The sequence below is a fragment of the Vicia villosa genome, linkage group LG2, assembly GCF_029867415.1.
Source record: "Vicia villosa cultivar HV-30 ecotype Madison, WI linkage group LG2, Vvil1.0, whole genome shotgun sequence".
Classification (NCBI taxonomy): Eukaryota; Viridiplantae; Streptophyta; class Magnoliopsida; order Fabales; family Fabaceae; genus Vicia; species Vicia villosa.
This window is the reverse complement of record NC_081181.1, coordinates 135542654-135565970: the sequence shown is the minus strand read 5'-3', so window position 1 is coordinate 135565970 and position 23317 is coordinate 135542654. Positions and strand designations below refer to the sequence as shown.

General features: G+C 34.7%; 3 protein-coding genes across 6 annotated transcripts; 2 read left to right on the top strand and 1 right to left on the bottom strand.

Annotated features, from left to right (window-relative positions):
* Window positions 1-1511: 1511 nt before the first annotated feature.
* LOC131650086 (uncharacterized) lies at window positions 1512-3056 on the top strand. Its single transcript, XM_058919826.1, has 2 exons — window positions 1512-2081; window positions 2307-3056. The coding sequence occupies exons 1-2, from the start codon at window positions 1512-1514 to the stop codon at window positions 3054-3056; spliced, it is 1320 nt and encodes a 439-aa protein (XP_058775809.1).
* Window positions 3057-3917: 861 nt separating this feature from the next.
* Window positions 3918-9817, top strand: LOC131652198 (zeaxanthin epoxidase, chloroplastic-like). 4 transcript variants are annotated; one of them, XM_058921994.1, is made up of 15 exons: window positions 3918-4632; window positions 4723-4897; window positions 5038-5112; window positions 5200-5300; window positions 5397-5512; window positions 7772-7983; window positions 8058-8149; window positions 8257-8371; window positions 8461-8564; window positions 8649-8694; window positions 8820-8884; window positions 8947-9045; window positions 9135-9189; window positions 9271-9359; window positions 9459-9817. In XM_058921994.1, exons 1-15 carry the CDS (start codon window positions 4121-4123, stop codon window positions 9622-9624), a joined length of 2022 nt encoding a protein of 673 aa, XP_058777977.1. In that variant the 5' UTR covers window positions 3918-4120; the 3' UTR covers window positions 9625-9817. The 4 variants fall into 4 exon arrangements, with proteins under 4 accessions (XP_058777977.1, XP_058777978.1, XP_058777979.1 ...); XM_058921995.1 differs by having other exon boundaries at window positions 3921-4632; window positions 8959-9045; XM_058921996.1 differs by having other exon boundaries at window positions 3922-4632; window positions 4735-4897.
* LOC131652199 (uncharacterized) lies at window positions 5910-6638 on the bottom strand. The gene has a single exon (XM_058921998.1). The coding sequence runs from the start codon at window positions 6473-6475 to the stop codon at window positions 5990-5992; it is 486 nt and encodes a 161-aa protein (XP_058777981.1). The 5' UTR covers window positions 6476-6638; the 3' UTR covers window positions 5910-5989.
* Window positions 9818-23317: the final 13500 nt, after the last annotated feature.

Here is a 23317-nt window from a genome sequence, read left to right as displayed (position 1 = left end):
CTTGGATTTCCATGGTTTAAATGTTTGTGAAATACAACTTTTATATCTTGACGTAACTTTATCATCTATCAAAGATTAAGTCTATACATGGATTTAGTGTTTGATATTCACTTTGTATCGGTTTATAAATGTTATTTGTGTTGTTTGATCGGTTGAGAAATCTTTGGTTGAACAATACGGTAAAACTTGTTATACCATTTCGGACATGGATGGTATAGATGAGTGATACGTGATAATATTGATTGATAATGAGTTCATATGCATGATTAGTAGAAGACATACAAATTAGGTTGATGAAATCAAGTCTTGATACGTCTTTAAAACCTTAAAACTTTTCTTTATTTACTCTTTGCTACTAAAAACTTGTGAATAAACTTTGACAAAACAAAACCCAAAGTAACTCTAGCTCACGACAATATAAATTGTAGAACGGCGGCAATATCTCATCAATTCCTGTGGAAACGATAATTAAAAAGTACTCTAATATACTTTCAACAAAATGGCACCGTTGTCGGGGATTGTTGTTTAGATATTGCAAGCATTGCAATAGTTTATGCTGTTTTGAGTTTTATTATTAAGCTCTTATATCTCAAGTCTTATTCCTTGTGTTTTTTAATTTTTTTGGTTAGATTTTCATAAATCAGTTTATGCGAGGAAGTTTACCTGCAGATTAACTCCTTTATTAACTCCTTTTTGATCCTGAGATTTAAAGGACTGCTCGTAAACTTAATAGCAAAACCCGAAGACGAAGACAACTAGCTAAGGAAAAAAGATTACAAGGGGAAGCTTCTACTTCTTCAACTCCGATTCAAAACCTGGTTGACAAAGAGATGGAAACAATACCACCTCCAGTTCCACCAGCTCGAGGGCCTTGTACTAATAGCCCTCGGTTGAATGCTCCGTTTGCACGTGATCAAAACATTGGAAGGAACTCCGAGATGAAAACGGGGTTTCAATTTTTATATCAAAATCCCTTCATAGAGCTTGATCACGAAGATCCTTTCACTCATCTCACTAAGTTCTATGAGATTTCCGGAACAATCGGTGCTCTGGAGGCATAAGAAGAACAAGTGTTCAAAAGACTATTCCCTCATTATTTGATAGGGAAAGCTAAGGAGTGGTATCTTGATCAACCAAATAACATCATGACAAACTAGAATGAATTGGAGGAGAAATTTCTTGACCGATTCTTTCCACACAATAGGTTCATGGAAGCGAAAACTTCTATTTCTGTTTTCTCTCAAGGGCAAAGTGAATCACTCAATGAAGCTTGGTAGAGGTTCAAGTCAATGATAATGAAATGCAAAGGTCATGGTTTTGATGAGCTTAAACAAATCCATATCTTTAGGCATGGACTTCAACCACAACCTAAAGCTATTTTGGATGCTACCGCGGGTGGTTCTTTGATGTCTAAGAGTGTAGAAGAAGCAATAGCAATTATTGATAGAATGACTCTCGACGATCATTAAGGACAACACAACCGAAGTACTTCACAAAGAAAACCAGGAATCATGGAGTTAGGTGCTAATGATGTATTACTTGCTCAAAACAAGTTATTGACTCAACAAATGTCAAAACTTCCACAACAACTTAAGGAGATGCATGAGATTCCTAACAAAAGTCAACAAGTAATGTGTTATGAGTTGTGTAGAGGAGATCATCAAACTAGTTATTGTCCTCCGCCCGGAGAAGAAGTGAATTATGTGTCAAATCCAAATCAAGGCTATGGTGGAAGACAACAACCTTATCAAAAAAACCAAGGTTATAAACAAGGTTGGAGACAAGATACCAGACCTTCGAATAGTCAAAATCCTTATCAAGGTGGCTACAATCAACAACCTCAAGGTACAAAGCTTTCAATTGAAGACACTCTTAGTCAATTCATGCAATTGTCTATTGTTAGTCAAAAGAGTATCGATGCGGGCATCAAAAATCTTGAAACGCAAGTTGGTCAATTGTTAAAGCAATTAGCCTACCAACACAAAGGAACTTTTCCAGCGAATACTCAAGAGAATCCATGGAAGCATTGTAAGTCTATTCTAACTCGTAGTGGTAGAACAATTGATATGGGAATTGGTGAGGTAGTTGAGGAAGATGATGATGTAGTTGAAAAAGATAATAAAAATGATGTGATTGAAGTAGAAAAAAGTGTTGAGGGAGATTTAGTTGAAAAAGAGAAAGAATTAGTGGAAAAAGAAAATATTGTTGTAGAAGAGAAAAATAAATTGAGAGAAAAAGAGAAAGGAAAAGTGAAAGTGAATACAATTCCTATTCAAAATCTACCCTATCCCCATGCTCCATCGAAGAAAGATGATGCAAGACATTATGCTAGGTTCTTGGATATTTTTAGCCGGTTGCAAATCAATATTCCATTTTCGGAGGTCTTGGAGCAAATGCCTACATATGCAAAATTCATGAAGGACATTATTACAAAGAAGGGGAGATTTACGGATCAAGAAGTCATCACCGTTGACGCTTGTTATAGTGCAATCATTCAAAGAACTCTACCGAAGAAAGAAAGTGACCTGGGAAAAGTTACTTTGCCGGTGACAATCAACGATGTTTATGTCGGTAAAGGATTGATTGATTTGGGTTCTAGCATTATCTTGATTCCGTTGTCTCTTGTGAAAAAATTGGGAAACATTGAGTTGAAAGAAAAAAGAATCACATTGCAATTGGCCGACAAGTTCACTACTCATCCTCATGGGATTGCAGAAGATTTGTTAGTCAAGGTTGATAAATTTTTTTTCCTGGTTGACTTCGTTGTAATTGATATGGAAGAAGATCATGATACACTATTAATTTTTGGAAGACCTTTCATGAAAACCGCTCGGATGATGATCGATATCGATGACGGTCTAATGAAAATAAGAGTTCAAGATGAAGAGTTGTGTTTTAATTTTTTTGAAGCAATGAAGCATTCCAATGATAAAAATGATTGTTTTAGAGTAGATGCAACATATGAAGCTGTCATGGAAGTAAAGAAACAAATTCATGTGTCTACTCCTCTTGAGAATGCTCTCGCAAATGCTCTCCAAATCCTCAATGGGGATTAAGAGAAAGAGATTGAGGAATGTTTGAAAGAGTTGGAAGCGTTAGAAGAAATTCCTCCTTTGGAGGATGTAATTGAAACTTTGAAAAAACCAACTATTGAGGAGGAATGCAAGCTTGAATTGAAAATGCTTCCTTCACATTTGAAGTATGCATTCCTTGAAAAGAATGAAAACAAACCGGTGATAATAAGCAATGCTCTTTCTAAGAATGAAGAAGAAAAATTAATTCTTGTCTTAGAGAAAAATCAAGAGGCAATGAGTTAGACTCTTTATGATTTCAAAGGAATAAGTCCATCCTTTTGTATGCACAAGATTTTAATGGAGGACGATTTCAAGCCGGTGGCACAACCACAAAGACAACTGAATACGGTGATGAAGAAAGTTATTAGAAGAAAAGTGATTAAAATGCTAGAGGCCGGGATGATTTATCCAATTTTAAATAGTATTTGAGTGAGCCTCTCTTTTATTTATTAAATTTTGGTATTCATTAAGTGATCTATTAGAGCCACCTATTTTGAGATAAATATAAACTCTTTTATTTATTAAATTTTGGTATTCATTAAGTGATCTATTAGAGCCACCTATTTTGAGATAAATATTTTTATATTTAACACAAGTCCATTTATTTATTTTTGTCCCACATGGGTTCTTGATTTATCATCATCAACTTGAAAGAATATTTTATCTAACAGTCGGTTCAACTTCACTATCCGACTACTATTGCTTATGTGTATGAGCTTATAGTATAATGACACGTAATCCACAATTTAAGGTTCTGTCTAATGTCATTGGAGCTTAACCAACCAATAGCCACTCAGCTCACATACAGACTGCCACATGGCTTAACATTCTCCATTATTGGTGTGATTCAAACATCTCACTTTCTCTTCTTTGTCATCAATGTCTCTTATTAATTCCACTACAATTTCCCTTACTCTTGTTTTTTCCTAGTTATGTTAATGCGTGCTTCCCTTTTCTTTATTCATGCATTCACTTCTTTTGCACAACCTCAAGCTATGATCTAATCTTACACACTTTGTTTTCTTCAACAATAACAAACTCCAACAATGGCTTCTACTTTGTCTCACAACTCTTTCAATCCATCAGTGGCAGCTTTCTCAAGAACCCTCTTCTCAAATCCTATATATAAAGAGTTTTCACCTTCAGTGAGATGTGAAAGGAGAACATCAAAGCAGAGGAAGAAACTGATGCAAGTAAAAGGATCAGTAGTGTTTGAAGCACCTACTTCCGTTTCAAAGTCAACGCAGAGTGGAGCTGAAGTTGGTGAGGATCAAGCTCCTCAGAAAAAGAAGCTTAGAGTACTTGTAGCTGGTGGAGGGATTGGTGGTTTGGTTTTTGCTTTGGCTGCAAAGAGGAAAGGGTTTGAGGTATTGGTGTTTGAGAAGGATTTGAGTGCTATTAGAGGGGAGGGGCAATATAGGGGTCCAATCCAGATACAAAGCAATGCTTTGGCAGCTTTAGAAGCTATAGATTTGAATGTTGCTGAGGAAGTTATGGGAGTTGGTTGCATCACAGGTGATAGAATCAATGGCCTTGTGGACGGAGTTTCTGGGTCTTGGTAAGTTAAATCTTGTGTCAAAGGTGATAGAAGATGCATTCTAAGGTTTATTGTATGAAACATAAGCATTTACTGTGAATTGATGTTTAGTTTGGTTATCAGGTACATCAAGTTTGACACATTCACTCCTGCAGCAGAACGCGGACTTCCGGTCACTAGAGTTATTAGTAGAATGGCTTTACAAGAGATTCTTGCTCGTGCAGTAGGAGAAGATGTCGTTATGAATGCCAGTAATGTTGTCGATTTTGTTGATCATGGAACTAAGGTAATTACTAATTAAAGAAAACTTTTATGTTGAAGATACTCTTCAGATTGCTATCATAGATATTATTTTTAAGACTAATATGATTAGACATTATTTGGCTTATCACTTGTGTCAACCCACATTCATCAATTGTATTGTAGGTAACAGCGGTGTTGGAGAATGGTCAGAAATATGATGGTGATCTCTTGGTTGGAGCAGATGGGATTAGGTCCAAGGTCCTATAAAATTCTCTCTTTAATTCTGAGCTTTTTGTTTGGTAACTTATGTTTTATGTTATTTTACTTGTATTATTTTGTGAATAGGTGAGGACAAAGTTATTTGGGGCAACAGAAGCTACATACTCTGGCTATACTTGTTATACTGGTATAGCAGATTTCGTGCCACCCGACATTGAATCTGTTGGGTAAGTTTTTCCATTTCTCTAACTTAAAAATGCCTATTTAGTTATATGAAAAAGCATACCATGTTGAGAAGCTGACTTGAACTTCTCTGGTGAAAGGTACCGAGTATTCTTAGGACACAAACAATATTTCGTATCGTCAGATGTCGGTGCAGGAAAGATGCAATGGTATGCATTTCACCAAGAACTTGCTGGCGGTATTGACATCCCTAATGGTATGTCCTCCTAAACTAAAAGTAACAACTGTAACAGGATTAACTGTATTTCAAGAACAGAACTAGATGATTTAAGTGATTGAATCTTGAATTGAAATTTACTACCGTTCGGTTATTTTGGAGGTTTAATCGCAATTTGAGCAGAACATGATCTAGAAGTCTAACCGGTTTGACGTCCGGTTAGATTATTAAAACATTAGTGTTTAATTAATAGGTTAGAACATCACAAAACAGAACAAATAAGTTCTGTTTGCTATAATTGAAAGCCAGCATTAACAAGATTAAAGAAAAAAAGGAATTGAATCAAAGCTTGCATACCTAAAAGAAACTTCAACAATTGTTGCACACAACGTGTAATTAACCTTTTAAGCAGATAAAATACTTGTCATGCATTTCTACAAACAGTTGCTAGCTAGTCATTGCAAAAAACCTACATAAGACCCTATTTTCTTAGTTGTTGAAAATTGAAAGAAAAACCTAACACACATAATGAGGACACATTTCGTGACACTTTCTGGCCGTGTCAAGATCCGCAGTAACAACTCCGACCTTTCCATCTCCAATGGGATACTCCATGGCAAGGTCAGCAACTGATATTACTGCTCTCAAAACCCTAAGAGTAGGTATACCAATGACAACATTATAAATAGACCATGCATCAACAACTAGGTACCTTACCTTGATCATCTTGGCGTTCACTCCTTTACCAAATGTAGTGTCCAAATCAATGTATCCTTTGACTGGTACACCATCTCCAAGAGTACCCTTGAGATAGGCTTCAAATGGTTTCAGCATTGACTCTGATAATCCCATCTTCAGGAAGGCGGGCCAGTAGAGAATGTCTGCTTGACTTCCAGGATTGATGGATACTCTTAAGACAGTGTTGGTGTTGATTTGGAGTTTGATTACCATAGGAAGATCAACATCAGGTCCTGTGAGTTTGTAGAGTTTGCCGGAATACATGATTAGCGTGTTGTCTGGTTTGGTTTTGATACCGTCGTTACTATTATCGGTGGTACCGTGATCGCTTCTTGGCTGCTCCAACTTCAGTGATAAGGAGATAGAGCAAGGGTTTCTATTTTGAAAGAGGGTTTGTAATTGCTACTTTTCTTGTTTCTTTGTTAAAAGGGTTTAGGAGTGTTCTGAGTTCCGTTTAGATCGATTTTGAGATAAAATATCATCTGATCTAAAGAGAAATTTGTGTGCATTTCGTTTGATTTTGGATGATTAATTAAAAAAAATCCAATTTCATTAGATTGAATTTGAATTGATTTTTGAATATTTTAATTACAATTTTTTTTAATTAAGATTATAAAAATTATAATAAATAATAAATCCTATCTTTTATTATTATCTGCTTTTTTTATGCCAATGGAATTTTTTGCTAGATTGATGGCTGACCATTGTCTATTTTCAACTTGACTGTAATATTATTGCCAATCTTCAATTCATTCATAAGAGGATATTTTTAATGTAAGCAGCTGAGAACTTATTACATACTCAGCCTCACATCTTCATAAGGCTATAACACATTATTTCTTGGAGTACCAAGAGACTGGTCATCTTTAAAGCTTGAAAATAGCTACTTGTGCTCTTTTTATCTACTTTGTCAACACACTGGTCAACATTAAAGAAGTCTTCTAACTGTAGTTTGTTTGGGATCAAGCACTTAGGAAATAGTTTGCCATAATAGACTTCAAGAGTACTTTGCAAGTCTTCAATCTTAACGTCACAGGTTCCTTTGTTTCTTCAATTTTTACGACACATATTTTGTGGTCAGTGTTCTCATCACTTTCTCTATCACTACCTCATCTATCACATCGTCACCACAGTTCTTCATTTGGTTGGTAACTTGTGAAATAGTCAATTATCTTTTCATCATTCTTCATCTCTATCAACTCATACTGTCTCCTCAAAGCCCGAAGCTTCTCTTTATTTTTACCTTTGCTCATCACAGGGATATCCCAAGCACTATTGTTGATGCGGTCATCTCGGACACCGCATCGCACTGCAATTGTAGTGGAGTTTAAATCAAGTGGTCTGTGAGTTACGTGGGACGTCTCGCTTTTTCGCCAGTAACCCATGTTTTTATCTTTTTCTACCCTATATTAAGACTATTATAATAAATGAAATGAATTAAGTTTGTTCATGAGGAAAAAAATGTAAATGACAGGCAATTTATTTTCTTTTTGTGATTTCCTATCAGAAAAATGAAATCTTGTAATGTGCAACTTCTCAATTCTCTCTTCATCATGACAGGTAGAAAGGAAAGATTGTTGAAATTATTCGAAGGCTGGTGTGATAAGATAATAGATTTGTTAGTTGCGACGGAAGAAGAGGCAATTCTGCGACGAGATATATATGACAGGATGCCAACTCTAACATGGGGAAAGGGTCGTGTGACCTTGCTTGGCGATTCTGTCCATGCCATGCAACCAAATATGGGCCAAGGAGGATGCATGGCTATTGAGGTATATACTATTTAATCTGATCAATGTTAAGATGAACTCAAAAATACCATTGACATGTTTTGTCATTATTACAGGATGGATATCAACTGGCATTGGAGTTGGACAATGGTTGGAAACAAAGTGAAAAATCAAGCTCTCCAATTGACATTGATTCTTTCCTAAAAAGGTTACTATTTCTACAAATATCTAAAAAAATTGACGCCTAGCGAAAAAGCGAGATGCCCGAGCTAACTTGTAGGTAATGTATTTTCCACTTTGCATTGTTGCTTTCAGCTACGAAAGGGAACGAAGATTGCGAGTTGCTATTATTCATGGAATGGCTAGAATGGCAGCTTCGATGGCTTCCACTTACAAAGCATATCTAGGAGTTGGTCTTGGACCCTTAGAGGTAGCTGTCTGTGAACTTAAACTCAAAAACTTAGATGATGAATAATAAAGTGAAGGTGATAACACTTCAGATTGTGTTTTATATTGCAGTTTTTAACCAAGTTTAGAATACCTCATCCAGGAAGAATTGGAGGAGGATTTTTTATTCAAAGGTTGATGCCTTTGATGCTAAACTGGGTGTTAGGTGGCAATAGGTAAGCGAAAACATTTCTGTCTATTCCTTGTGATTGATTGATAAGATTTTGAAATATTTCACTAAATCGTCACAACTTTCACAGCTCCAAACTCGAAGGCAGACCAATATGTTGCAGGCTCTCAGACAAAGTATGTTAGATTGATTACCTTTCTAAATTTCTGTTACATAGAAAAAATGGTTACTGGTATTTTATTGTTTGTCTATTAGACTTTGTTTTGATGTAGATGCTAATAACATTTAATTATTTATGAAGGCAAGTGACCAGTTATACACGTGGTTTGAAGACGACGATGCACTCGAGCGTACTATTAACGGAGAGTATGTCTGGAGCTTAATATTGATGAATGTCAGATTACTTTTGTGTCATTTATTCCTTTTAGTTTGAGTTGCAGATGGAATTTATTACCATGTGGAAATGAAGCAGGCCTTCTGGAACCTGTACGTTTGAGTCGAGATGAGACGAGTCCCTACATAATCGGGTACACCTTCATCTGCAACCGTTACAATGCTGTGCATGATATTCTAATATTTTCACTTTCAACTTTCTAATAAGTTGCAGCAATTGCAGGAGCATGCAACAAGAAGATTACACAGGCAGTTTCATCACAATACCTTTACCTAAGGTAAGGCAATTTGTGATGAGCATGATTAGATAAGATTCCGGTACATATGTATTGAAGATCATGCAAGTTTTTCTTTTGAAGGTTTCTCAATTACATGCTCGAATCAACTACAAGGACGACGCCTTCTTCTTGAGCGATTTACAAAGTCAACACGGCACGTGGATCACTAAGTAAGTCAAACAATTTTCAGGTTTTTAATGATTTTTTTTTATGTAAGTTTACTAGTCTTGAAAATTATATATCTAATTTGTTTCTCGCCGTATTGTCAGCAATGAAGGAAAACGATACAGGGTACATCCGAATTATCCTGCACGCGTCCGTCCTTCTGATATGATTGAGTTTGGTTCTGATCAGGTTTCTTATCGTGTTAAAGTGACAAGATCTGCTCCAAGAGTGTCTCAGAAGGAAGGAACACATATTTTACAGGAAGTATAGTGTATAATGATGACTATTTTTAGTTGCAATCTATGTTGTAAGTAGAAGAGTTGTACAGAAAAAAAAGCAATATCTACTTTGTTTTAGTGCAGGGTGTTATTATACAATGATGCCAATAATTTTAGAATCTGTAAATGTAACATGATTTTTCATAGTGATTCTCAGAATGAAATTACTTATACTACTTTACTGATGATCCTTGCAAACCAACCTTCGAATATCTTCCCTTTACTCGATTTTTCCAATTATTTTGCATGTTTTGGAGACGTTTTTCATAGGTGATTTGTAATGAGGAAAATTATGACATGTTTTTGTTGGTATTTATAGTTTATTAGGTTATGCCTGCTATGTTTTTGCTCTTGTCTATTACTAAGTTGAAATATATTGAGCAAAAGGAAGGATAGTCTTTGTTTTTCTTCATAATGTAAAATTATTTATGACTGAGGAAATACAAAATTTGTATTTAAAATTGTTTTTAAAGGAATTTAAATAATTTTTTTTAATTAAATCTATATTGCTATAACATTTTGAAACATTTTTATGTTTTTTTTTTTACACTCTTTTCCGAAGTTATAATACACTACCACATGGTTACAATATCGTTCTTTTATAGGCAATAAAATATTATTAGCAGGTACTCGAAACGAAAACCACAAACTGGTGAAGCTGGAGTAGATTAACGACTCTGACAATAATTTACTCTGACAATAGACTAATATTTTTTCTGTTTTTTATTATAAGTCGTTTTGAAAAAAAAAAGTGTGCTAAATTATAAGTTGTTTTACAATTTTAATAAATTATTAATATTATTTTTTTCTATTATATCTTTAAACATTTATTATTATATTTATTTAAATTATTTAAATTTGTATTTTCCATATAATTAATGACAAAGAATTTAATAAAACTTTTATAATTTCTCTATTTCATACAATAATTTTTTTTTAATATGTGTGAAAATGTCAAAACGACTAATGATAAAAAAATAGAAATAGTAAATAAATCAATCATAAAAAAAAATACAATTGAGATTCTCTCTAGAAAATCCGGCTCCAAGACTCGATCACATTGTTACTGTTGTGGCCACGAAGCCCGTTCACGTAAAATAATCATTGAGATGAGATTAGATTTTCTTCATCAAATTGATTTGGCGTCTCAATTTAAACCATTAGGCTACATAATTGGAGAAAAATCAATGAAATAACACTAAGCTTAGGCTACATAATTGGATCTTCCCCTAAGGACTGCAATTTTTGCTTGGAGATTGATTATTTTAAGGCTGCCCACTATTGATTCTCTGTTAGCTAGAGGAGTTGTTAACATTCAGAATTCGAGTTGTGTGTTTTGTGGGGTTTCTCTGGAATCGATCGGTCACCTCTTTTTTGACTGCAATGTGACGAAGGAAGTGTGGGAGAGGGTTTACTCTTGGTTAGGCGAGGATGTTCTCTTTTCGCTGAATCAGTTTAAAGATCTGCTGGATGTTCAAGAGGTGGTCAAGAAAGCTAAGGATAGGGAGAAGTTGTCTATCATTTGGGTCGCTCTAGCTTGGAGTTTATGGAAAATGCGCAACTCTATCATTTTCGACCAAGCTTCTTTTAGTTTCGAATTGGTGTTTTGTAATGTGGTGTATTTATCGTGGAGTTGGTTAGCTAGATCTTGTGCGCCAAAACTTTGCTCTAGCTATTATGAGTGGTATAAGTTACCGCTTCGTTGTTTTAATTTTATGTAATTTTGTAAAAGGGTTGCACCCCTAGTGCGATTTCTTTAATCATTGCCTATTTAAAAAAAAAACACTAAGCTACATAATTGGAGACAAATCAATGAAAAAACAAAAGAACATATTATATGTTCTTACATATTTCAAATACAGAGATTGAAATCAATTGAAGAGGCCCCTCGATGGTTACATATCAAAACTACCCATTACTCTATTGATGATTTAGTTGATTTAGTGTTTCAAAGTATGTTAACATTGAAAAACACATAGACACAACCAACCCATTGGCAAACTAGTCACAAGTAGGAGAATGGAACCATGAGCCAAAAATTGGTCCTACATTTATTTAATACTCCCTCCGTCTCATAATAAGTGTCTCATTTGCATTTTTTCCTTGTCTCAAATTAATTGTCCATTTACAATTCCAATGCATCAATCATTATTATTTTTCCACTATTATACCCCTATTTATTAATTTTCACGTTATTCAACTACTATTAATAGGGGTATTCTAGTAAATGACATTAACTTTTTTACTAAAACCAACACATCCAATCATTTTCTTAAAAACCGCGCATTGTTCAAATAGGACATTTATTATGAGATGGAGGGAGTAACAATAACGTTACACATAGTCAAACCTAAGAGAGAGACAGTGTTGTAATTGAAACAACAATTGGGTATAGTCAGCATTGCAAATTGTAAACAAGAGTTGTCTCCGTTTGGAAGAACAAAAACGAGGAGCAGGAGCGGTTTAGGGATGAAAAGTCTGAAAATATGAATGCTTTGTGTTTGTGGGGTTGGATATGGGCACCACTATCTCTCACCTTCTGTGTCAGACAATATAAATTTTACTTGGATTTCAGCTTCATCAACAGTCACACACACCGTCCTAAGTTATCTCTATCAAATCACTTTCACACAACCTCCTTAATTATTGTCTTTGAAACATTGCCACTAAGGAAGCACGTGGAGGGAAGAAAAAGATTGTGAAGCATTGGATTGGATTAACCATGAAAGGATCGAGGCATGTGCAGTAGCATTTACCGTTTGGGAAACATTATTTTTCATAGTTTTGGTTGATGCATTTATTGATTGTCTTTGCCTCCGGTATACGGAGTATGTGTTTTTTTTTTAAAGTAAGGCTCTGTTTGGTAAAACTAGCTGATAGCTGATAGTTTTTAGCTGGTAGCTGGTAGCTTTTAGCTGGTAGCTGGTAGCTGATAGCTGGTAGCTGATAGCTGATAAGCTAATGTGAGTGTTTGGTAAATTAGCTGTTTCATTAGCTGATAAATACAAAATGACATTAATGGCATTTTAATTAATGAGAGTAATAATATATTTTAGTTAAAATAATAAGGGTATTAATGGAAGAAAAACTCACAAGCTAAAATCTACAAGCTCAAAAGCTACTTCAATTAGCTTTTGAAAAAAAAGGTAAAAGCTAGTAAAAAACCTACAAGCTAAAAGCTAAAATAGAGTTACCAAACAGAACTTTTTTATTAATATGAGCTGAAAAGCTAAAAACTAAAAGCTAAAAGATAAAAGCTCTTTTTTTTGTCTTACCAAACAGACTCTAAGTAAACAAACATATTATTTAGACAGTGCCCCGAGGGTGGTTAAGATTTTAAAATAGTAAATATATCTGGATAATCTGTATATTTAATGTTTTGAAAATTGAAATATTAAAATTTCTATAAATTAGAGTGTATATTTTGGTTGTCTGACTACGATTAAGTCACATAAAACACCACTTTTAAATTGTGAGCATTATAATTTAATGTTACATTATTTTTTTATTTTATTTTATTTTAAAATAAATTTAAAATTTAAAATACTTTATACTAAAGATATTAGTATCCAACTTAAATATATCTAGTAATATTGATGCTTTTTCCACAAACATCTTTTATGCAAACATAAAATAGTTTAATTGTTCATGTATGAAATGTATGAATTTATTGAATGAACCACATGAGCATGTGGTGTGTACTGTGTTTCACTGGCCGTCTCATTCCTACTTATAATCCCAATGCTATCTGAATGTGAGAAGGGATACATGCAAAAGATATATTGATGAAAAAGTTAGACAATACATAGTTAGAAGATGAAATTGTGTGATCGATCCATAGGGATGAGTCCATTATTTGAAGAGTGATCTGACTTGCTTCATGCAACTTCTACTTTATCTTGAAATATATTTGAGATCATCAATGGATAAGTACGAGCTTTTTTTTTGAATAAGGTTAAATATATATATCAAAAGAAACGGTACAAAAAGGGGAACACGTTAGCCCCGGAGTTACGAAAACCTAAAGAAAGGTATACCTAACCTATTCTTTACAAAATCCTTCCTAATACCCAAAGGTATGGATTCGAAATAAGAGATGGAATCGGTACCGAGCGCGAAATTCGCCAAAAAATCGGCACAAGAATTGCCTTCCCTAAAAATGTGAGATATGTTAAGATGAGTAAAGTTAAGATGAAGGACGCAGTTGTGCCAACGGGACCTATAGGTAAACGGAACCAAAAGATGGTTGGTGAAAGCTTTGGCCACATGAGAAGAATCTGTTTCTAGCCAAAGCTTAGGCCAACCACGCTCAATCGCAATTTCCATGGCACGAATAGCCGCTCCAAATTCAGCATGAACAGAGGATTCACAATTGAGGTGCTCCGCAAAGGCAAGGATGAAATCTCCCTTGTAGTTCCTAAAGATACCACCCCCACCTGCGTTAGCATTATTGTGAATGAAAGCACCGTCGCAGTTGCCTTTAATCCAACCGATAGCAGGAGGACACCATAAAATTTCTCTAATCGAAGGGGCCTTTGGAGGGATTATGTTCACTTTGAAGGATTTAATGAACGAGAAATCCTGGATGCTGATATAAGATCCTTTAACCGACGCAGAACCGGCAAGCTGAACATGGAACATAAGCTGATCCATAACAGCTGAGATGGAGGGCCTGCGGCACTGGTGCTTAGCGGAGTTGCGGGACTGCCACAAGAGGTGAAGCAGATTCACAACAGCAGCGCAATGGAGCAAAACAACTTGCGGAGGTTTGGGTCGACCACAGTAGTCCAGCCACTCCTCAACAGAAGAAAAGAAAGAGGAGATTTGAAACTTGCCCATGAGCCACATCCAAAGACCTTTAGAAAATTTGCAATCAAAGATAATATGCTGGAAAGATTCACTTTGTTCACGACATAGAGGACAACGGGATGCCAAGGCGATACCTCTACGCATAATAAAATCATCCGTGGGGAGCTTCTTGTGAATCATCTTCCAGACTAAAATGGAACGGCTGGGAGGAATACCGGCATGCCAAATAGCCTTGCACCAAGGAACCTCCAAGTTGAGATTAGCTTTGAATTTGTAAGCGTCCTTCAAAGATAGCCCGCCGTAAACGTTATGCTTCCAGCCCCTAACATCAGGCGAATTTGGCTCCGGGGCAAAGACGGGATTAATGCGATGCAACAGGAACGGGAACCAGTCGATCCAATCAGAGGGAATGCACCACTGACCATGCGAGACCAAATCAGAGATTTTAATGTTAGGATTAATCCCTTTATGCAATAAGGCATCAAGGCCCGGGACATTTATCAGCGGCGAACCGGTCCAAGAATCTGACCAGAAGCGGATATTCTCACCAGAGCCCACAATCCAACAGGAGTTATGAATGACATTACAAGCTTCGGCTTTGATGCTGGTCCAAATGGAGGAGAAAATATGATAGCCTATAAATCCGTGAGATTTGACCGTTCTATTTCGGAGAAGGATGGCCCAGTCGGCGTCGCTATGAAGTAAATCAAAACACAGCTTCAAATTAGCTGCTTCGTTCAGCCAAAACAGAGATCTAATGCCGAGACCCCCATTCGCGAAAGGCTGGCAAGTCTTGCTCCAAGAAACCACACACATTTTCCTACACGAAACATTCCCGGACCATATAAAATTCCTGCAAGCTTTTTCAAGGATTCTGATCGACGCCGTAGGCCAGTTGTAAATATTAATCGAGTATGTAGACATACTGTGAATCACCGACTTCACCAAGGTAAGTCTTCCTGCCATAGTGAGACAGGAGCCTTTCCAACAAGCAAGCTTGGCCAGAATTCTATCCACAATTGGAGCAATGTAGCAAGTCTTGACTCTTCCTTTGAAAAGGGGAATGCCAAGATAAGAGAAAGGTAGAGAACCAGACTGAAAACCAGTGGCAGCAAGGATATCAGCCTTGGACATGTCGGATAATTTACCCATGAAGACGAAAGATTTGGCCGGATTGACAAGCTGTCCCGAAGCCTCGAAATACTTGGAGAAAATAGACTTTAATGTATTGATGTTGTTCAAACTTGCAGCGCAAAATATCATAACGTCATCGGCATACATAATGTGGGATGGAACAAAATTATCTTTAGAGGCTTTGATGAGACTTAAAGATCCATTGATGACAGAAGCGCTAATCTGCCTACTCAACACCTCTTGAGCAAGGACAAACAGGATCGGAGATAGCGGGTCGCCTTGACGGACGCCCCTACCGCACTGAAAGAAACCATGCAGCTCCCCATTGAAGCATATGGATAGGTGAGCTGAATGCAGAGTGGACATAATCCACTGACAGAAAATTGGGCAGAAACCGAAACTTTGCAAAGTTTTCAGCAAGAAGTCCCAGCTGATGGTGTCGAACGCTTTCGTTATATCAATCTTCATAGCAATGTTACCGATAGCGCTCTTTTTGTCCAAAACATTAATGGCCTCCGAGGCTAAACAAATGCAGTCTCGAATATTTCTTCCCGGGATGAAACCATGTTGTTCCTTAGAAATAAGAGTGGGCAGGAGAGGAGAAAGGCGCATGGTGGAACATATTTTCTTTGAATACGCCTCATAATTTTGGAACTGTGAGGGCAAATTGTTCCTCTGCTGCAAGACAATATATACTTGCATGGAGGATGAATTATATACTTATCTTCGAGAGTTTGGAGGGGATGGGAGGGGGAAGGACTTTGAAAAATAGGAATAATTGGATGAAAAAAATAAAAAGATTTTGGATAGGAGGGTTTGATTTTATTCATAATACCAAAAACCTCATAAAATGGGAGAACTCAAAAATTGTATTGAAGGAGGTTTTGAAGGGTTTTGGAGGGCTTACATAAATTTTTCAAATATCTTTTAGATTGTTATACTATTTTGAAAATTTAAATTTTAGTAATAATAATAATGACTCTTTTATCATTCTAAACAAAATCATTTTTTCAAAAAAATGTCAAATATTTTTTTAAAAATTCGTTTTCAGAAGCCTTCTTCTCCCCTTCCCTCAAAACTCCCAAACATAGCATAAGAAAATATAAGGAGACTTGTAAGTTGGATCATAGGAACTATTTGATGTTGAACAGTGGGTGAAGGACCTAAAAATTGAAAACCAGAGGTTGGAGTAGAGGTTGGAGCTCACCAAGTCTTGAGCTAAGAAGGAGATGGAAAAGAAAAGAAAGTTAAAATAAAGATGGGAAGGAAAACATTAGATTTATCCTGGTTCGCCCCAAAACCCTGTGATCTATGTTCAGTCCTCAGGGATAACACCTTAAGATTTTCCGTTATCAGCCAAGCTTTTAACACATGTTCAACTCGCAACTTTTACACTAAATTTTTATCACAGGTTCTACTTAAAATCTTTCACACCAAACTTTTATCTTAGGTTCAACTTGTGACCTTTATACTTTTAAAGTTTAAGACAACAAAACTTTCTTGTTTTTACAATATAGATCACAATGAAAACATCACTTACACAAGTTACTATATAGTGATTTTCTCTCCCAACACTAATAGATATGTCTGCTTGCAAAATGGAGGAGAATGTGGATATATGTGCTTGCAAATACAACTATCAGCAGATGATCACATTGGTTTTAATGATGACAAAATCTAATGTCAAATGGAATTCGGTGGAGTCCTTGTTGATCTTTGGTCAAGCAACCTCTGATGATGGTGTATATCAAAGAAGATATATTATGCCTCATCAGTTAGAAGAATCAAGAATCACATGAAGTGTTGAATCAATGATGAATCAAGTGATCTTGAAGCTTCAAGTTTGCAAAAGAGAGGAAGTGTGAAAGTTCGTGTGGTTATGGGTCTGCGTGATTAATGTATTGTAAGATCATAAGAGTAACTCCTAAGATACTAAGGCAATTCTCTCACACACACACACAAATGTTTTTGAAGCCTTTCTCATTGTATAAACTCAACTAAAAATGTTTTAAGCACATACCTAAATGATTAGTATTTGGTTTAAACATTTAGGAGTTATTTTTGCACTAAATAATCGATTAATGCACTATGGTTAATCAATTAAATTTTTCATAATGCTTCTTAAACGTCAAAATAAGCTTATAATCAATTAGTGACGACAGATTTGAAAACCTTATATATTTGGCCTATCTAATCGATTAACCCTAGGTCTTAATCGATTAGATGCATTAAAAAGCCCCTAGATCATTTTCCTTTTTGAAACATATTTCCTCCTATAAATAGAGGGTTGGTCCTCATTACGAAATACACCAGAATTCATTTTGAATCTCTTCTTTCTCACTTTATACTCCCTTTCTATTCTTTCACTAATGTTTTCTTAATGCCTTATGAGTAAAAAAATACTTATGAGAGTTTAGTTGTACTGATGTTCGTCCTTCAGTTGTTCTTCATCAAGAGTGTGATTCTCTTTTTTATTTTTTGTTCAGTTCTTGCAATTATCCTGGTAAAATCTTTGTTCGGTTCTTGAGATTGTCTTAGTAAAATATTTGCTTGGTTCTTAAGATTAGGATATTAAAATATCTACTTCGTTCATGAGCTCAACCTATTAAAAACTCCATTTGGTTTACGGGATCATCATGTGTAAAATATCTCATTTGTTTTAAGAAGGTTTGTGTGCATATCTTTAAAAGCTAAAGACATTTTGCTAGTGAAACTCTCAAGAAAAAATTATTGGGAAGAAGAGTAGGCCAAGTGGTAGGCTGAACCTTGTATAAATTGTGGTGCAATTTCTCTAACCTAGTCGCTTTATTTTTTTTGTTATTTAATAATCTTTCCTCCCTAATTCTTTCTTTCTTAATCCTTCTACTACTTTATTTCTATTTATATGACATAAATTGATTTTGAGAAGAGAATTTTTAAAATTAATCTCGAATTTTAAAAATCATAATTCATCCACCCCTTCCCTCCTGCTGTTTTTGGAGGCACTTGCATTGTTCAACATATTTCTCGAAAGAAATATCCTTTGGCCAACTTTAGAGGTTTTTCACGATACTAAAACTCAGTTCTCATTTACTACTTTCCTTTTCTTCTTCATTTATATCATAAAATGTGGCCAAAGGTTAGGAGATAGGATACCTCATTTAGACTGATGTTGGGCATGTTAGCCAAGCTTCATGAAAATAAGTATGATTTTCACATCAGTGTATAGACCATGGTACTTTCTTCTTCAGGTGGAATTTTGGTATCGATATTGGTTACATTGTTACTACTTGAAATCTTACCTCTTTCGACTTATCCATAGGTTAAGGCTTATGGTTGTTTTATTCTCTTAAGTATAACAATATGAATCTGCATTATTCTCTATAATCGTTTGACAAAATGGTTTATCATCCTAGGAAAAACGGTTGTGATGCCTCTTGAGATTATTAAAGTATAATTTTCTTACCACATGATGATCAATTTGCGTTTATCCATTCTTCTAGTTCTCAAGTGGAATTTCATTTCCATATGTGGTAGATGTAACTTCTACTACGAGTGATTTGGATTGAATTGTATTAGAAACTAAAATTTGTTGTGAAGGTCGTCATATTTTCTAAGAATCCTAGTACTTTAGTGTTTTCACTTGAGAATCTTCCCAACATCCCGTTATAAGGCTTTAGGATTGTTTCGGGTAGTCACGTTTGCTTGTATTATTCACAAAATATGATATTACTTGAGTTGTCGTGATTGATTAGACTCTGCTTGATGTTGTGTTTCTCTACACCTATTGACACGGCTATGGGATCGTCTTGATGCTAATCAAAGTCCATGAAATATTTTTTAGAAACCCTAATAGAAGGGAATGAACTCTTAGTTATGTGAAGACACATGATCGTTTCAAGGCTATTAGGTGCATTTTTCTTTCATTATTGAAAGGTGTTCCTCTTGCAAGTCCTCCCGAGATCATTTTGAGCTCGTTTAACATGTCAAATGCTTGATGTACTAATATGTCAAAAAAATGACATGGAATGAAGCCTATCAACAATGTGTGTAAGGACACAAGAATGTGTGGTTTATGTGGTACTATCATGTCAGAAAATTGACCTGGCACGAAGCCTGTCAACAATGTGTGTAATGCCATAAGTAGGTTGAGCTTCTTGATCTAGGATGCCTTATCATTAAAATGATCTAGGAAGGAGTTGAAAGACTCCTCTTGTTTCTTCTTGAATTTATAAAGGAGGACAAACTTCAATGTGTTGTCTGACTCATGGAGAACCTCAAAATGAACTTCTTTTCTAGTTACTTCCAAAAATGAATAGATCTTATTAAGAGGTGGGAGAACCATAATTGCTCATCTCTCTTTAGAGTGTATGGTAATACAATGCACTTAAGAGTGTAAGATGCCTTTAGGAGATTCATCTTTGTGTTGAAATAGGTCAGGTGACCATGTGGGTCCATTTTTCCATTACTACGACCCAGAGTTGTCTCGGTATCTACTCTTCTTTATTCTCGACAGTGAAGGAGAGTTGGATGATGCCTAATGATAAGGTTTTAATTCTTGAACTTGAACTTGCAGTGATACCTTGAAGGTTGTCTATCTGAGGTGTGCGACTTAATTGCCTCCTTTTGTTTTCAATAAGACCTATTGTATTTTTAAGTTTCAAGGTACGTGTTTCCCTTACACCAATTGGGTTCTCTAGCGTCTAGTCGTAGTTCCTGGATTGTCAAGCGTCACATATATTTGATTCTTCTACCTCGTTGCTTCTTATTGAACAAGAACGTTGAAGGATATGACATTGCTTTCCATCCATATGTATCTCATGTGGTGAATCTCCATGTATCAATTCACCTTTCTGGGAGTTGTAGTTTTGATGGTTGTGCTAGTCTTCCAAACGTTTTGATGGAGCATAGATTTTATTTACCCTCATGTTAGTTGATCTTTAAGGTCTGACAAATATTTTAATCGACCTAATGATAAACACCAACATTCATGTATGAATTTACTAAATCGACCACTTGAGTAGATGATATCGTCTTTGCTTCACTGCTCGTATCCCGACAATCTCATTCCCTGCTACTAGTTCCAATGATTATCTAGGTGCAAATAAAAGGGGGTACATATAAAAAAAACTTGTATGCCTAAATTAAATAGTGTGGTATCACGTAGCATATGAGTGAATTAATTGTGTAATTATAGATAAGGTGAATCTCTAGTTTATAGAGTGGTTATGTAATTTTTATTTTCATAAAGGTGGTCTATGAGATCATTAATGAATAAATACAAATTTGTTGACACATCATACTCTTAGATAGATGGTGTATCATATATTAAAATTATGTATTAAATCCTACAAAAATTTATTTAAATAGTTGTTAAAATATATGGAAAAAAAAAAGTATTATTAGTGTCATATATAAGCAAATTTAATTACCAAATCAAATCATACAAATCATGCAAATCAAATCCTCCTATTCCCGTTACCAACTACCAAACTCACAAAAAAAACATGCACAATACATGAGATGCTCCCCCAAATATTTACAAAACAAGCAAAGACAAAACCACTGGCCAAAAAATACAAGCCAGACAAGCATGTTCAAAGTTGAAACATGAACAAGATGCGAAGAAGTTAACATGCAAACAACAAAATAAAGATTGGTAACATGAAAGGCCCTCTGATTTCATGAGCTTTGACGTACGGAACTTGTTGTAGAGGGCCCAGTCACGTGCTCCATATTTTCCTCCGTAGTCACCGACTTCGATTCCATGTTGTCCTTATTTCTTCTGATTCACAAACAAATATACTTGTCACCTCAATTTCAAAGCATTGCGCGGCCCCCAACCCAATATAGAGCTGTCCCAAAAAAGATTACTCTATTGACTAGCAACTATCCAACAATAGACAAATAATATTATCACCCATGAAGCTTTTATATATATTGTGTCTTAAATAACTAGTTAGCATTTAATTTCAAATTATTAAAATTAATTAAAATATCTTTAAATTATTATTTTGTTTAGCTATTTAGAAAAAAAGTTTAACTAAGAAACAATTTTTTAATATTGTAGAGAAAATGAATTCATGCATATGAAAATAGAATATTCATTTGAGTTATTAAGAGGAGTGGATACATTGCTTGTATTTATGCAAGGATCAATTTAACAGTGTTTTAAGGTCATATATTGAGCGTATGAGGAAGATTTGCGAACAGTGGTTTATTTCTTAAAACGCCAATTAATTAAATAATCACTTAGAAATATACAAAATACAATAATGAGTTTTTAGGAGGGGGTATAGGTAGTCCAATCAAAATCACTAAAATCCTTCTTGTTAAGTAGAAACTAGTAATAAACTCGTGCGTTCGCATGGGTTCTGGTACGGGACGCGCTGTTGTATAAGATGTATATTTTTTAATAGAAAAAATGTATATGAAAAATAATTAACATTTTGATCAGTAATTTCATGTTACTATTAACATTCAATATTTTGATAAATATCTTCATGTTTCCGTTAATATTCAATATTGTGATCAGTAAGTTCAGGTTCCCGTTAATATTTAATATTGTGATAAGTAACTTCATGTTCCCGTTAATATTCAATATTTGAATCAGAAACTTCAATATTCAATATTGTGTGATGAGTAACTTCATGTTCCCGTTAATATTCAATATTTAATCAGTAATTTCAGATTCTCGTTAATATTCAATATTGTGATCAGTAACTTCATGTTACCGTTAATATTCACTATTTTGATCAGTAACTTCATGTTCCCTTTAATATTCAATATTTTAATCAGTAACTTCAAGTTCCCATTAATATATTCAATATTGTGATCAGTAACTTCATGTTCCCGTTAATATTCAATACAAATAATCAGTAACTTCATGTTCCCGTTAATATGCAATATTGTGATCAGTAACTTCATGTTCCCGTTAATATTCACTATTTGATCAGTAACTTCATGTTCCCGTTAATATTCAATATTTTAATCAGTAACTTCAAGTTCCCATTAAAATTCAATATTGTGATCAGTAACTTCATGTTCCCATTAATATTCGATACAAATAATTAGTAACTTTAGGTTTTCGTTAATATGTAATATTGTGATAAGTAATTTCAGGTTCCCGTTAATATGCAATACTGTGATCAGTAACTTCATGTTTCCGTTAATATTCACTATTTTGATCAGTAACTTCATGTTTCCGTTAATATTCAATATTTTAATCAGTAATTTCAGGTTCCCGTTAATATTCAATTTTGTGATTAATAACTTCATGTTTCCGTTAATATTCAATACAAATAATCAATAACTTCAGGTTCCCGTTAATATGCAATATTGTGATCATTAACTTCAGGCTTCCGTTAATATGCAAAGATAAATGTTTTTAAGTGTGAAAAATTATTCAATATTTGAATCAATAGTAAAGTTGTTACCGCTTATAACAATAATATATTTTTGTATATGAAAATATTTTAATAAACAATATGCTTTTCCCCGTTTATAAATATTATTTTTGTTTTGACATTATTTATAAAAATATTTGAATCAATAATAAAGTTACTGTCATATATAAAAATATGTTAAACAATAATGTATTTTTGCCCGTATATAAATATTATTATGTTTTTTACTACATTAGAAATAATGTATCATACATGTTTTGTCTTACATTATGATAAAAAAGTTTATTTAACAAACTTCTCTCACACACAAACCCACTATTTTCTAACACGCCGCCCCATATTTTCTTATCCATCCTA

Coding starts and splice junctions, on each gene's coding strand:
- LOC131652198 (XM_058921994.1), top strand. CDS start 4,121: ATGGCTTCTACTTTGTCTCACAACTCTTTCAATCCATCAGTGGCAGCT. Junction 8,695..8,819: donor GTTGCAGGCTCTCAGACAAA/GTATGTTAGATT, acceptor TTATTTATGAAG/GCAAGTGACCAGTTATACAC. Junction 8,885..8,946: donor GAGCGTACTATTAACGGAGA/GTATGTCTGGAG, acceptor TATTCCTTTTAG/TTTGAGTTGCAGATGGAATT.
- LOC131652199 (XM_058921998.1), bottom strand. CDS start 6,475: ATGTATTCCGGCAAACTCTACAAACTCACAGGACCTGATGTTGATCTT.
- LOC131650086 (XM_058919826.1), top strand. CDS start 1,512: ATGGAGTTAGGTGCTAATGATGTATTACTTGCTCAAAACAAGTTATTG. Junction 2,082..2,306: donor TTGATATGGGAATTGGTGAG/GTAGTTGAGGAA, acceptor GCTCCATCGAAG/AAAGATGATGCAAGACATTA.